Source organism: Vitis vinifera, chromosome 12 (assembly GCF_030704535.1).
Source record: "Vitis vinifera cultivar Pinot Noir 40024 chromosome 12, ASM3070453v1".
Taxonomy (NCBI): Eukaryota; Viridiplantae; Streptophyta; class Magnoliopsida; order Vitales; family Vitaceae; genus Vitis; species Vitis vinifera.
Genome location: NC_081816.1, coordinates 2,679,255 through 2,694,844, shown reverse-complemented (window position 1 = coordinate 2,694,844; position 15,590 = coordinate 2,679,255). Strand labels below are relative to the sequence as shown.

General features: G+C 35.2%; 2 protein-coding genes across 2 annotated transcripts; both read right to left on the bottom strand.

The window, feature by feature from the left end:
- Positions 1–3,388: 3,388 nt before the first annotated feature.
- LOC100264389 (protein trichome birefringence-like 42) lies at positions 3,389–5,541 on the bottom strand. Its single transcript, XM_002276855.5, has 4 exons — positions 4,642–5,541; positions 4,378–4,549; positions 4,038–4,222; positions 3,389–3,956 (listed from the first exon to the last, which is right to left on the bottom strand). Exons 1-4 carry the CDS (start codon positions 5,394–5,396, stop codon positions 3,470–3,472), a joined length of 1,599 nt encoding a protein of 532 aa, XP_002276891.2. The 5' UTR covers positions 5,397–5,541; the 3' UTR covers positions 3,389–3,469.
- Positions 5,542–13,333: 7,792 nt separating this feature from the next.
- On the bottom strand, positions 13,334–14,950 carry LOC100267811 (phospholipase A1-IIdelta). Its single transcript, XM_002281059.5, has one exon. The coding sequence runs from the start codon at positions 14,863–14,865 to the stop codon at positions 13,453–13,455; it is 1,413 nt and encodes a 470-aa protein (XP_002281095.2). The 5' UTR covers positions 14,866–14,950; the 3' UTR covers positions 13,334–13,452.
- Positions 14,951–15,590: the final 640 nt, after the last annotated feature.

The following is a 15,590-nucleotide window of genomic DNA, read 5'->3' as shown; positions in this document are numbered from 1 at the left end:
CTGCAAGTTCGATAAACGAAAAAAGAACTGCTACACGCGTTCTTCGCCATGCAATAAGGTCATTCGGGAATAAACCACTTGTAGCCCTCGATTGATATTTGAAATCAAGAAAATGCCATCATCGTCTTCCAAAGTGTGATGAAGGTAAAAAATCAAAGGGAAAATATTCTTTTAGAAAAGAATATTATTTTTTAGATTGTACCCACAATATTTTTAATTTCAGTAAATATTTTGTTCGCATTATTTTCCTATTTGTTTTGCTAATTTTGGAGGACCAAAATTACGAAATTAAAAACAAATATTTACTAAATTTACAAATTTCGTAAATTTGGTCCTGCAAAATTAGCAAAACAAATAGGAAAATAATGAGAACAAAATATTTACTGAAATTAAAAATATTGTGGGTACAATTTCAAAAATAATATTATTTTCCAAAAGAATATTTTCCCTTTGATTTTTTTGCCTTGATCACACTTTGGAAGATGACGTTTTCTTGATTTCGAAGATCAATCAAGGGCCAGACTTATTCCCGAATGACCTTGTTGAATGGCGAATAATGCATGTAGCAGCTCTTTTGCCGATGAAGTTCTTTCTTTTGTTGTGAAGCCCATTTTCCGTACCGATGAACCTCTTTCTTTTGTTGTGAAGCCCCTTTTTCGTACGAAGTTGCTTTTGGATTTTCTCCTTAGGTTTTTCCTTTTTGAACCTTTTTTATTTCTGAATTTTCCTCTTTTCTTCTTGATAAAAGACACCTCTATTTATAGGTGAAAATAGGGAATTTGAATTTCAAATTCCTGAATTTTAGTTGTTTAATTTAAGGGATTTAGTTCCTTGGTTCTAGAAAATTTTCTTCTCTAAGAGGTTTTACTAACAAGATAATAATAATAATAATTTTATTATTATTATTATTATCCTTTTTATAGTTGGAGATTAGGGAAACTTACCCATAAGAGGATATACATAGTGTAATTTTTTTTAAAGACCAAATTAATGGTAATTTAATCCACTAATTTTTTTATGTTTACAAATGCCCCCACTTTAAGATGCATCACATACATGCATTACCATGTGGATGTGGTGAGTCTTGGAGTAAATTTTTTTTTTCAAAGAAATATTTTAATAGGAAGTTTCCTATTTTTTTTTTTCACAAAAATATTTATTTCCGACATTTTTTTTCCCAAACTCCACTTCGTTTTCCTACTTACTTTACACTTTGAATCATCTTCTAATTAGTTTTCCTTCTTGCTTTACACTTTCAGTCCTCTTCCAATTTGTCATCCCTATATACATTTTTTTTAATCTAAATGGGACAATAGTTGAGAAATTGGAATTGAACTTTTTCAGAGAGCTCTTTTGATCTTTGGGTATTATTCAATCCAACTTGAGAAACCCGACTTGAATTCACTGTGAGAAATCTTCACCTCTTCAAACTTGTAAGTGTTTTTTTTTTTTTTTTTTTCAAATATATATATATAAAATACTTACAAGTTTGAAGAGGTGAAGATTTCTCACGGTGAATTCAAGTCGGGTTTCTCAAGTTGGATTGAATATATATATATATATATATAAAACACTTACAAGTTTGAAGAGGTGAAGATTTCTCATGGTGAATTCAAGTCGGGTTTCTCAAGTTGGATTGAATATATATATATATATATTTGAAAAAAAAAAAACACTTACAAGTTTGAAGAGGTAAAGATTTCTCATGGTGAATTCAAGTCAGGTTTCTCGAGTTGGATTGAATAACACCCAAAGATCAAAAGAGCTCTCTGAAAAAGATCAAAAGAGTTCTTTGAAAAAGTTCAAGTCCAATTTCTTAACTATTGCCCCCTTTATATAAAAAAATGTATATAGGGATACAAATTGGAAGAGAACTGAAAGTGTAAAGTAAGAAGGAAAACGAATTAGAAGATGATTCAAAGTGTAAAGTAGGAAAATGAAGTGGAGTTTGGAAAAAAAAGGTAGGAAAGAAATATTTTTTTGAAAAAAAAAAAAAAGAAACTTTCTATTAAAATATTTCTTTTAAAAAAAAAATTTACTTCAAGACTCACCCTATCCACATGACAATGCATGTATACGATGCATCTTGAAGTGGGAGCATTTGTAAACATAAAAAAAATTAGTGGATTAAATTACCACTAATATGGTCTTAAAAAAAAGTACACTATGTATATCCTCTTATGGATAAGTTTCCCTAATTTCCAACTATAAAAAAGATAATAATAATAATAAGAAAATTGTTATTATTATTATTATTTTGTTGGTAAAACCTCTTAGAGAAGAAAATTTGTTAAAACCAAGGAACTAAATCCCTTGAATCAAGCAACTAAAATTCAGGAACTTGAAATTCAAATTCTCTATCTTCACTTATAAATAGAGGTGTTTTTTTATCAAAAAAAGGAAAGGAAAATTTAGAAATAAGAAATATTCAAAAAGGAAAATCCTAAGGAGAAAATCCAAAATCAACTTCGTAAAAGAAAGAGCTTCATCAGCAAAAGAGCTACTATATGTGTTCTTTGCTATTCAATAAGGTCATTCGGGAATAAGCTTGGCCCTCGATTGATTTTCGAAAACGTCATCTTCCAAAGTGTGATCAAGATAAAAGAATCAGAGAGAAAATATTCTTTTGGAAAAGAATATTATTTTTGAGATTATACCCACAATATTTTAAATTTCAGTAAATATTTTGTTCGCATTATTTTCCTATTTGTTTTGCTAATTTTGCAGGACCAAATTTACGAAATTTATGCGTACAAATTTCTGTCACGCCCCAACATATTTTTAATATTTCTTTATAGATATTTTATGGGGAATATTATTAATTTGTTATTACTTTTATTATTAAGTTGTTATGGAAGAATCTGCGGCCTTATACCAAGGAAGTTCTATTGTTAAGTTTGTCATGCTAATCTTCCCCCTTAAGTTGTTCAACCAACCCCCACGTAATGTTATCTCTGATAGGTATTCCGTATTTTCCCAAACTACATTTGCTAAGAGGATAGGCATAACGCGTGGAGAACTCTACCTTCCCTACGGAGGAACAAGAACGCATAAAATTAAGAGAGAAAAATGATCTTTATGGTTTGGATTCAACGACTCAAATTTTACAGAAAGATCATAAAAAATGCAGCTAGAATACAGATTCAGTTGAGGGTAATTATGCCACTGAGCTGGGAATAGAAATCACTGTACAATGATGAGGTACAGCTTGAGAAGATTTGTGTTGTTGAGGCTACACCAACTTTTGCAGGAAGGGCAATGTGATCAAGAAATCATAACCATATTTAAACTTTTGGGCTGCCATCAGTAGGTGGGAATAGGAATGAAAATAAGATGGAAATAGAGATGAATCGTAATAGCATGTAAAAGAGAAGAATCAAAATCCCAATGATAGAATAAATTTTTTATTTTCAATTTTGTTGTCAAGAACAAAAGCATTCCAAAAATCTATGACCCAATGTAACAACAATCAAACCATGAGATGCCAAGAACTCGAGTTGCTAGAGACCATTGACACATACAATAACATGTTCCATGTATCTGGGAGTCCTGGCAGACACCAGTGGCTACAATCAGGAGATTGCTTTTGATTAATCATCAGCTTCTCTCGTTTGGATGAATAGATTGATGGATGTGCATCTTTTCGATACTGGGATAGCTTGGTGATGTTCAAGTACCTCACTGGTGTCCTCATCCTTCTGATCCTTCCCTCAACAATTCTAGCCATGGAATTTGGAAATGGTGGCAATAGGAATTCATCCAAGATGGGTTGAGACTGATTGTAGCAGTAATGCTGCCCACTGTGCTGCGGTGAGAGGCTCCGGAAAAAGACTGTTGTTTTGGTCCGGTCCACGTACCGATCCACCCACCTCGCCCAAGTCCTCAAGCCCATCCCAAATGCTGATTCTCTCTCCATCTCTTCCACCAATTTTCCCTTATATTGAAAAAGATCCCACCTGCAAAATTTTCCCTTGTTAGCAAAACTCCATTTCGAAAGTAGTCATCATAATTCACATTTTGTTGATCAGAGAGATTACGATTGAAACCGCCCTTTGTGCATCCACCAATGTCCAGTGTTGAATACCATGATGTCTGCGCCTTGCCAACGCCGAGCTGAGTCTGAAATTTGGTCGAGCCTTAGAACCCTAGTACCATCTGTTTTATTGACATATGTTTGCACTAGAAACGGGTTCATGTAGAACTCCACGGAACAGTTATAATCCTTTCAACAGGAAAAACCTCAGTTAAAGGACTGCATCATCGTCCCAAAAGGTAAATTAAGATCATTGGAGAATAGTACTACTGAAATTGGAGGAGAAAAAGGAGGAGGAAGAGAAGGAAAAACACCTCTACTACTAGATTAAATAGCTCTCTTACCTTTGATCTGAAGGAGCGCGGGATGCGGTTCGTTTCAATATGAGATCGAGAAGGTGGAATAGCGGAATAAAGAAGGCACGCAAGAGATGCCCACATATTTCCATTGAGGGAATCTCCAACCATAATCAATCGCTTCCCTCTAAGCCTCTCGAACATGTCTGTGACATTAAACCTTAGAAGACAACTTTGTCAATATCGACTTAGTTACACTGACATGAAACAAAACATCTTAACTCCAAGTTTGTATTCTTTAAGGTCATGTACCTTGGAATTTCACATTCATTTGGTTGCCAACTCCATTTCTCGTAGTCGGAGTCTGGTCGCCCGTTCCTCCTGCAGCTCACTTGATCATGAAGGAAAGGACACTGAGGGCCATAGAGAGGCTTTCCTTCTGGATCATAAACCCATTTCCCATCGAAGATGTCACACTTTTCATTACTATGGTTCATCAGTTTTGGGTTCTCAATGATCTTAGATGGTTCATGGAAGTCCATGTTAGGCTTAGATGGTTCAGAGATCTCCATTTCTGGCCTAGCTGTCTCCATTTCCGGCCTGGGAAACTGATCAAAAGATAATGTGGATGTGGTTGTGTTTTGAAGAGCTGAACTTGGGTAATCAGTGAGTTTTGATGGCCCAGAGAATTCCATCTTAGGCTTAGATGGTTCAGAGAACTCCGTGTTAGGCCTAGGTGGTTCAGAGAATAATACCGATGTATTCATGATTTGAGGAGCTGAATCTGGAAACCCGGTGAGCTTAGATATTTGAGAGAACTCCACATTAGGTGTGGGAAACTGACCAAAAGATGTTGGGGATGTGGATGTGTTTTGAAGAGTTGAATCCGAGTGCTTATTGAGCTTAGATGGTTCAGAAGGCTCCATCCGTATGCCTAGAAGAGCAGAAAGATTTGTACTGTCATGGCTGTGGTTGAGGAATAGTACTGGGATGATGCAGCCCATAAAGCTTGCAGTTATAGAAAGCTTCCATCTCTCTTTGATGGTGGAGATGGTGATCATAGCCATTTACTTCTCATGTGTTTCTTGTCTATGAGTCCCAACAGGTCATATCTATCGTTTGTGAAGTTGGTTCGAAAGGAAATAATAATTTATGTGGGGAGCCCCATCAAATGTGATTCTTCATGTAAAGGATAATGAATATCCTCAAAATATAAATATTTTATAACCTGTCCTCGATAATTAAGAGAGGCTTTTCAACATTTCAGAATTCTTCTTTTCTTTACATCTTGACCCGTGTGGGTATTGGCGCATCTATGTCCAGGATATTTTCATATTCTTTTTATTTTTTTTTTGAATTAATGGAGTTCAGATAAATGACAGCTGACATAGTTGGGCTAGACTTGTTCCATGGGAATGCAGTTAGTTCTCAGACTAATATTTATTTGAGACTTTGGCCTTGAATCTTCATAATGAGGGTGGCAAGATTTATTGACTCGAATCATTTTAATGAACATGTGCCAGTAATCAAATTAAGCTTGATTTAAGTTGGAATCCATCTTGGACTGCTATTCTTAAATTTTCAAAACGAAAGAAGCATCAACACAATTTGAAGAGCTAAGATCAAAGGTAGGTGGTTGAATTTTTTTTCCCCTTTGATTAGTACTCTTAGTGGGGGTAGGAATTGAGGGTATCATTGTCAAGTGAATTAGGTGTTAATTTGGAAGCATTTGGGGTCAAACAAATGATTTTAATGCACTTGAATGAGTCACAATGTTGTCCTGGCAGGAAAGTGCAGTGCACTTTTCTATTGCATTACTTTCAATCTAGGGCCTGTTTGGATGCCTAGAAATTAGATGATTTAGAGCAGTTTTATGATGTTTGGTCAGGATATGGGAATTGGCAGCAACTGTCATGCAAATTAATGTACTAAATTCACTGGAATTGAACTCTTACATTTTATTAGCAGTGCCCAAACACCTAATGTAGCATTCTATGAACTAGTCATGGTTCTAAGTTCTAATTCATATTTATCTCTTCATCCATTTGTGGACATATCCACAAGGATGGGGGAGAGAAGGAGAGGCCAGGGCCAGCAGAATAAACATTCAATGCTACTGGAACCATACAAGCTATTAAAGGAGCCAGGGCCAGCAAGAGAAACATCATTTCAGGTACAAAAATGTGACTATGATATCTACTAGTATGGACTGAAGAAATAAAGGACCTGTTTTATCATCGATAGAGCCCAAAACTTTTCATGGATTAGAATTTGACAGGTAAGGTTGAAAAACATTTTCAGCTGAATGTTCCAAAGGAAATTGGACCAACCATCCATAAATAAGTCTAAATTGCTCAAATATGAGTCAGCTCAGCCATGTCAAAGTCCTCGGTTTGGCCCAAGTTCTGTTTCATTTGTGCTACTAATTATTTCTGATAGCCCATGAAAACAAATGAGTCCATCATTCAAGTTCAAGTAAACCTCTGTAGATAAATTTGATGAATCACATTACAATTACTGAGGGCATAGTAAGATATCAATGCACTTGTACTGTTGGATCTGATATCTCTCAACTGAGGGCTCATATGTTCATGACCTGTCCATAGTAAATACTAAGACTGTCAGGAAGGGACTATAATCTCAAGTAGTCTTTCTTCTAAAGTCCCTGCAGTCTACATCTGCAAGATGCAATCCCAATAATACAATCCCAATAAAATGATTTTGCAAATTCCTATGACCTTCATCAGTTCAGTTCCTAAAATTAATCTGAGAGAGAATCTGGCTATAAACTCAAAGGTCGACCTTAAAACATGCATCTTGAAACAGATATTCCTTTTCCTGATGTCATTTTGACTGCTTAGCTAAATTGGTAAATTCTAGACAAAATTTACTAAATGTCTTTTAACTCAATTTTCCAAATCCTTCCTTAGATTACCTGCCTAATGAAAATCAAAATGTTGGATTTACTAAAAGACTAAGGTATATAGTTGAGGTTGTAGATTGATGAAATTGAATCAACTAAGTTTTTCAAATTTATTTTTTTCATGAAATATTTTTTAAGGAGTTAGGGAAGCTTAGGAAGCACATTTTTTTTTTCCATTTTACTAAGTGTTTAAGTGTTCTGTTCCAAGATCAATCCAAATTTTGGTAAGATCAATCTAGTTTTTTTTTTTTTCAAATCCTTCTATAGACTATTTGCCTAATGAAATCAAGATGGTGAATTTACTAAAAAAAATACTAAGGTATGTAGTTGAGGTTATAGAAGGATAAAATTGAATCAATAAGTTTTTTTAAATTATTGTTTTTCTTGAATTTTTTTTTTGAGTTAAGGAGGCTTGGGAAGCTCTTTGTTTTTTTTTACTAAGCGTTGAAGTGTCTTGTTCCAAGATCAATCCAAATTTTGATAAAATCAATCTAGTTTTTTGTTTTTTTTCTTAACCGTTGGATCAAGGGCTTCTTTCCTTTTAAACCTAGAAATGCTTCTTGTTTTGGGAAGGTGAGGCTAACAACTACTTTCTTCATCCTCTTGAGCTCTCACTCTCTCTACCAAATTAGCGATGTTTGGTTGCCAAGAAAATTCCCTTTTTATCTTGATTTCCAAATTATTTTTCCAATGGATTTTCTTGAAAATGGGTTGATTTTTCCCATTTAAGAAGTGCTTGGGGATGAGATTTTTTATTGATCTACAAACACCCTCAAGCATTCATTGACCAGAATGTAGAGCCTGTTGGGCATGAACCAACAGTGGTTGAAGAAGAGATAACCCAGAGAAAGGGTTTTTATTCCATTGCCCACTGCAGATCAAGTGGTTGATTAGAGCTCAAAGACTAGAAATGTTGAACACATGGAAAGTACATCTCACCCCTATTCTCCCCAAGAAAGGGAGAAAATAAGGTTTTGAGTCCGGGGATTGAGTAAGGACTTAAGTCTGATATCCATTCTCCATCTAACAAATTCCTTTCGGACTGATGAGTGTCCAAATGACTTACCCTTGCAACAGGTTAACAACCTTAGCATGGGTTGGTACCTATTAGGCCCAACGAGTAGTCCACAAAGCTGCATCCTTACTCACCTGGTCCATACACATTACTCTCTCCAAGAGGTTGGCTGCCTATCCTAGATCTTCCCATTTCCAAGAAGATCCTAGACTTGATCCGGTTTAGTATCAAGGTGATTCTATTTCCGTTCCTATATATATGGGTTTGTGCAACATTTCCACGATATCTTTATGATCAATTAATGGGACTTGGCAAGATTCATTTTTATCATTTATTTGGATTTTGGTGAAAGTTTTATTTATTTTTTCTGGATTGACCTTTAAGAAGAGGCTGAGATCAAACTTGGTGTAGACTTCAAGTATGTTTTGAAAGATGAAGACATGCAGCTGAAGTGAAAATGTGTTGGTCAAGTAGTTTGTAAAAGGATTGGTGGACTTGAGCTAGATAAATCCTTATACATATTGGTTGTTTTTCATAGTGGAATTTTTTTATCATTGATAGGCTTGTGGTTTTTGATCTTTTAGAAGATTTTTCATGTAAAATATTCTAGTCTCATTGTCTCACTTGATCTCATTCTACTCTTTAATTTATTTCCATTTATTGATATGATGAATGGATGAAATATGAGTTGAAATTGGTGTGATTATCTTTTGGATATTGTTGAATAATTTTCTGTTCAATTTGATAAAGATATCAAGAAGTAATTGTAAATATATTAAGGAGGAATTTGTGCTTATAAATTTGTGTTGGGGAGTGTTGAAGTATTTGCATGCGTGTGACTTCCATTTATAAATTGTTGGGAGAGTGTTGTTGCATCATGTTTGCATGTCATTTTTAATTTTTGTTAAAGAGTTGTTCAAAGAAAGGAATATTATCTTGAGAAATTTTAAAGTAAGATAATATATGTTGGGGGATGCCTTGAGTTTGTTTAAGAAAACACCTATTCCCCTGCCCCTTAGTTCATTGAATGAAACAATAACATATATTAGAAATGAAAGTTTAAGTATTAACTTGCATAATTTGTGAAAACTGCATATTCACCTAGCGTGAAGGCTTGGTCAAAGCTAAAGTTTTGGAAAGTCTTAACTAGATTACTAAAGGAGATTAGGGCAATTAATCATTGCCTAACCGACAAGCCAAAATAGATTAAGCCATGACCTATATATTCAACCCAAAACAATCCTATCCTAACCATCCAACCATTCAATCAATGCTCAAGCTTAATCTCTCTAAAGATGGGCATGACAACTTTTTGTTGTGCATTCTCAAACTCTTCCTTTAGGGCGAAGCCTTGGTGTTGACCGTCATCTCTTAGGCCATGACAAACCTTAAAAAAAAATTAAAGATGAAAGAGGCAAACTCAACCCACAATACATGTACTTTGTGGATTAACAATGATGGCCTCCATACTATGTGAATGCTTGTCAGTATGAAGGAAGTTCTAAGCATTATAATTGATGAGAATCCTTCAAGGTGTGGTCTTCATTAGAGGAATAGCTTTTACCAATCATGGCTGAGAAGGAAGCTCATCTAAAAAACATGTTAGTGACACCTACAAAAGGCAGCTTTTAATCCTTTAATAAAGCCCCATAAGCTCTTCATTAGTCACTACTCCATCACGAATTGAATCTGGACTCTTCAAATAGCCTTAAAGGACCTTTAGTGGGCTGCTGTAATGAAGGAAGAACTTCAAGCTTTTCATGACAACAAAATGTGGTAGCTCATACCTAATTAATCCCACTCACGTACACTAACGTCACTGGATCACAGTAGGTACTATATAGAATCATATAGAGAAGATGAATCTATTCATCCTTTAAAGCGTGACTTATTGCAAGGGTACACTCAGGTTTCTAACCTCTATTTTGTTGAAGCACTCAGACCAGTGGTGCAATTGACAATGATTAATTCAGTAATCTTTCTCTCCCTTTTTCTTAATTGGTATTTGTGTCAATTTAATATTAAAAATATATTTTTGCAAGGAAATTTAAAGAAAAATGTATATATGGCACAACTCCCTACTTTCACTACCTCCAAATTTCCAAATTATACACATCTCTAAAAAAAATCTTCATACAATTTTAAACAAGCTGCGTGCTTAGATGATGGTTTGTCTCGGTCATTGCTCCATGCATCTTGGCTTCTTTTGTATCAAAATTGACTTCTTGTTATTTATTTATCATACAAATGACCTCACTCTTCCCTTGGTTATGTTGATGATATTATAATAACATAAAATGATAATAATTTTATTATACAAGTTATTCAAAAACTTGGTAGTGAATTTACTATTAAAGATTTGGGTGACTTGCATATTACTTCTTGGGCATTGAAGTAAAACCTTTCACACAACCAAACATTAGCCATGTAGTTAATAAAATTGATCAGCATTTTAATGAACCTAAATTTGTTTATCAAAAGGCTGTAAAGAGCAGACGGTTATCTAAAGGGGACACAACATTTCGGTGTTTGGTTCATTTTGTAGTGTCTTATTACTTAATATGGTTTTTGTGATGTAGATTGGGCAGGTTGTCCAATGACAAGGTGCAATATAGTAGGATTTTGCATTGTCTTGGTGCTCAAAGAAGTAACCCACTATTTCTAGCTTATTCTAGTTCTAAAGCTAAGTATAGAGCCATTTCCAAAACCACGAAAATAACTTAGCTATCCTATCTACTCTGAGATATTGGCATTATCCTCTCCCAGCCTAATAAATTCTTTTATGATAATATTATTGCATTGCATGTGTATGAGCCCCCATGTGATAAAAAAATATTGAGCTTGTGAAAAAGGAAAAATAGGTATTGAGTTTGCTTATCACTTAATATATTCCAATTTCAACAGTGCCTGCAAATATGCCCCTCTCCAACTTGAGAGGGCATGTTTGAAAGGAAAGTTTGAATATTTGTTTGCATGATTTGTTGAAACCGCATATTATGGCATTGTTTTGGGTGGCCAGCATGAAGGCTTGGTCAATGTTAAAGTTTTTGGTAAGTTTGGATTGCTAAAGGAGATTATGGCAATTATGAAGATAATGGGTAATAAGAATAATTGAAATTAATTTGCAATTATTCTATGTTATTCTTTCCATTTTTCATATTATTGTAATACCATATATATATATAATAAAAATCAGTTAAAATCTTATATATTTTCAAATTATTTTATTTTTATATCGAAGAGTTAAAATAATATAAAAATAATTTATTGGCTTTAAACTTTTTTTTTTTTTCACATTTTCTTTTCTACTACCTTTCATTTCTATTTTATTTCTCTTACATTTTCTTTCAATTTTTTTTGAAAACCAAACATAATCTTAGGTTATATTTGGTTCTGAAATACTAAGAAAATAAAAAAAATATTAAAAAAAATGTTTTTCTTGTGTTTGGTTTTATAGTGAAATGAATGAAAGAAAATCAAATATAATTAAATTAATTAAAATTTTATATGCTTTCAAATTATTTTATCTTAATATAAAAGATATTAAATAAAAACAAATGAGTTTAAAATAACATATAAAAATAATTTATTAACTTTAAATTTAATTTTTTATTTTCCTTCTGTTAATCTAGAAAATGCAATAGACTTAATAACCTCAAATAAGAGAAATAAAAGTTTTGTTATAAAAGTGGAAAATATAGAAAATGGAATACATGTATATGAGAGCAATATGAATACGTAACCAAAATCAGCTGCCATTAATTCATAGTTATCCAGGAATAGCAAGAATGAGAGGTCCCCTACAAGCTTTTAATGTAGCATGTGAGCACACTTCAAGAGACAACTACACCTTGGAAGGCATGAGCCATGGGTGGGTAGACATGCACGGACCAATCCATAAAGATATGTATGACATATATGGACAAATCAATAAGGATATATCTGGTTGAGTTCTTGACTGGTAGTTACCAAAGGAGAACCCGCGCCAATGGAAGTGCAGTTTATGAGCAAAACACACAGTTTCTGATCAGTTCCTTCATCATTGTCGCCATTCTTGCTCCATATCAATGCTAAATATGGCCTAAAATGGTTAGACTAAAAGTTAAAGAATCAGTTTGGTAATGATCCTATGAAGCCTTTCTTACCTTTATAATATTTGAAAATTGTTGTTAAAAGATTTGTTTTTAAGTGCTATAAAGACTGTAAATGCTTTCTAGAATCGCTGTCCTTAGGTGATTACTTAATGGCCACTGACCTAATTTAATTAGACATGATCACTTATTAGCAAAAGTCACCGCCACCTTAGAAAATTTCTGCTTCTGGTCATCCACGCAAGTCATGCCAGAGAACAATTCACTTCAGTGGTTGGCAAGTCTATTTCAAGGATATATGGCCATAGAAATTTTAGCCATCTATAGTGAGAACATGAGAATTGGAACATTTTTCTTGTTTTGCTAATTGACACGATCCCCGCAAGAGACTCTGAAGTGTGAAGCCATGCATAGGGACAAGGCAAGGTAGGTTTTGTTTTGTTGTAAAGATAAGAGAATCCAAGGGACCATTTTAATGGATATGAAATAGACATACCTGGGTAGGGATGAACAGTGTTATCAGATGGTGTGGGTGGACCACTCGTGTTGGAACTCAGTAGCTGTAGGTTGCACTCATCTTTCCCTAATGTACGTTCACAGGAGAGGCTTTTAGTTCAACAATTGTGTCACCCTTCTATGCTTTCCATTGACTGTTAAGTGAGGAATCCAAAGTCCACTGACTATTAAGTTATGAATGAAAGTTAGTTATTGCATCATTGGTACCTAAGCAGCTAGGTACACATATATATACACGTACGTACATACGTACATACATATATATAACGACTTGATTGTATGTTCTTGTGGGATATCTGACCAGATCAATTTTATATCATCTAAAAGGTTTTATTTGTTTAAATTAGTGTAATACTTTTATAATGCATGCATTGAGTTTAGGTAAGTATTTTAAAGATTTTTTTAAGTCAAATGCAAGCATTGACGAGTACAAGCTGCAGAGAATATGTATGGGTGCAGTTTAAGATAAAAAAACATCACATAATTTCAAATGTGGTGGATAGAACATCAACATCTATCAAATGGAAGGATAAGATAGATTAAAATACAAGTCAAACACGACATGAAAATGGGTCTGGCTAGAAATCAAGAACAGGGGGAACTGGACGGTCCTCTTCGGCGGGCGATTCTGTCACCCATTCTCCATCTGCTTTCCTCATCATCCCTTTGTTCTTCTCCACCCACCATGACGCTGGAACCAAGCACTCATCCTTGAGAAAATTACAGGACTTATTCACCAAGGCCAAGCTCCTCTTCACCTTGAGTTCAAACTCTGCATTTGGCCCATTCCAACCAGACACCACATGCACCATTGCCTGCAAGTTGTGCCAGTCACCGGGGTCCTTCGAATCTTTCAAGTCTGGAGACTTCCTCGTGTCGATGACTAGCTCAGTTCCCGTCTTCACATAGCCGAGGATCATGCTCGGGTAGTGCGGTATGAGGTCGATAGTGTTCCTTACATGGAGGATGTGGAGGTTGGAGTGTTGCTTGATCTGGTTATTGAATGCCCTGTTCCCTATTTCCGGGCAACCGAATACGATGGCTGATACTATGACATCGGGCGGGACGATCTCGTTTTCAACTATGTCGAATGAGCTCAATACTGCTAGACTCGCACCCAGGCTGTGACCTGTGACGATGATGCTTACTTTCTCGTCTTTATACTTATTCATCAAGCGTTTAATATTTGATTGGAACTGTTTTCTGGCGCTTGCCTTTGTGAATGGAGATCTGGGGTCACCTGAAGTGTAGATTGTGAACCAACCCCGCATGACCTTTACATTTTTCTCATCATCTTCATCATCACTGTCACTACTGCTACTCCCCTCCTCATTCTTTATTCCTTCTTGAGGCCGTAGCAATTCCTCGGCTGACTCAAGCTCAGCCCCTAACACGTCTACCCATTCATAGTCTCTTGTCGTTCCACGCCACGCCACGTAAATTTCACGTCGTCCCCGGGCTCTACTCACTTCATCGGTGGTCACGGCGATGTACCCAATCCAATTGGACTCTCGATCCCAGGACTCCCGAGACATTGAGTGGAGGATGAAAGCTTCAGGGACGCTGACACGGGCGGTGGCGTAGAGGTAAGCGGAGACTTCATAATCAGAGGCCCCTATGAGCATGACTTTTTCCAACAAGAATTTCATGCCGTAGCGGCACGCGCCGCAGTATCTGGAGTTCTGATCATTGATGAATGAGTCATAAGTTACCTGGCAGAAGTCCCCGCATCTAATAATGAGCTCTCGGAGACTTAGGTTGAGGGGCTCAAGCAAGCCTTCCCAGTTGTTGCTACCGAGAATCTGATCCAATGATGGTTGACTCTGTGATGTTCCCATGGTTACAGGAGCCTTGAAAGAGAGGGCAAGCAGGGAGTTTCTACTGAGTTTTGGGGGGATGGAGAGTCGGGTCCGGGTTTTGGGAGAGAAAGGGAAAGTGTGGTGGTGGGGTGGGAATATGCACAGTGTCTGAGAGAGTGGAGCAGCCCACATGCTCTCAAGTTCTCAACTCGAGAGGCTTCAAATTTTAGGGCCAATTAGAAAATCCGTGATGAGTGAGAAAGTATATAAAATGGGGTTGTTGGAGTCCATGTGACCCACCAAGCTAATATAATTGGGGGAAGAGAGATGCTTGGAGACAACAGGTGGCACAAGCTTGACCAATGCTTGAGTTTTGGGTGATGATAATCTGATAAAGGGGCGGCTATTTTTAAAACCATTATTATTACAACACCATGATTCTCAAAACATCAAACTCTACGGCAAAACCTGGACCCTTTTTCAGAATAGCAATAAATCATCTTACTTTTCATACTAGGCTCTCGTTTTCTTTTATATTTTCTTGATTTTTTTGTTTGAATTGAAAAATGAAAATAAAACCAAAACTAAAATTAAAAATAAGATCATTATTTTTAAAAATATTATTCGCTTATTAAATATGAAAACCTTTTTGTATGAATCAAAATAAAATTCTTATAAAAAATAATTTTGTTGGCCTCTATCCTGTTTTTTTAATAATAACCTTTTAAAATAAAATTAGTCTGACATACATAAAACTTTTATTGAGATTAAGAACGAGTTTTTGACTTTTCAAAAATCAATCAAACAATGTGTGGGGTTCATATGAGATAATTTCATGTTTTTTATTTTCATAAAAAGTTAAAAATTAAAGTTAAAGTCATAATTTTTAAAGAATAATACTGGTATTAAATAATATT

What these genes read in the sequence shown, in the direction of transcription:
- LOC100264389 (XM_002276855.5), bottom strand. Translation starts at nt 5,396, where the DNA reads ATGGCTATGATCACCATCTCCACCATCAAAGAGAGATGGAAGCTTTCT. An exon ending in AATGAATGTGAAATTCCAAG is followed by an intron (nt 4,550 to 4,641) that starts GTACATGACCTT and finishes TTGTCTTCTAAG; the next exon opens with GTTTAATGTCACAGACATGT. An exon ending in CACAAAGGGCGGTTTCAATC is followed by an intron (nt 3,957 to 4,037) that starts GTAATCTCTCTG and finishes AAAATTTTGCAG; the next exon opens with GTGGGATCTTTTTCAATATA.
- LOC100267811 (XM_002281059.5), bottom strand. Translation starts at nt 14,865, where the DNA reads ATGTGGGCTGCTCCACTCTCTCAGACACTGTGCATATTCCCACCCCAC.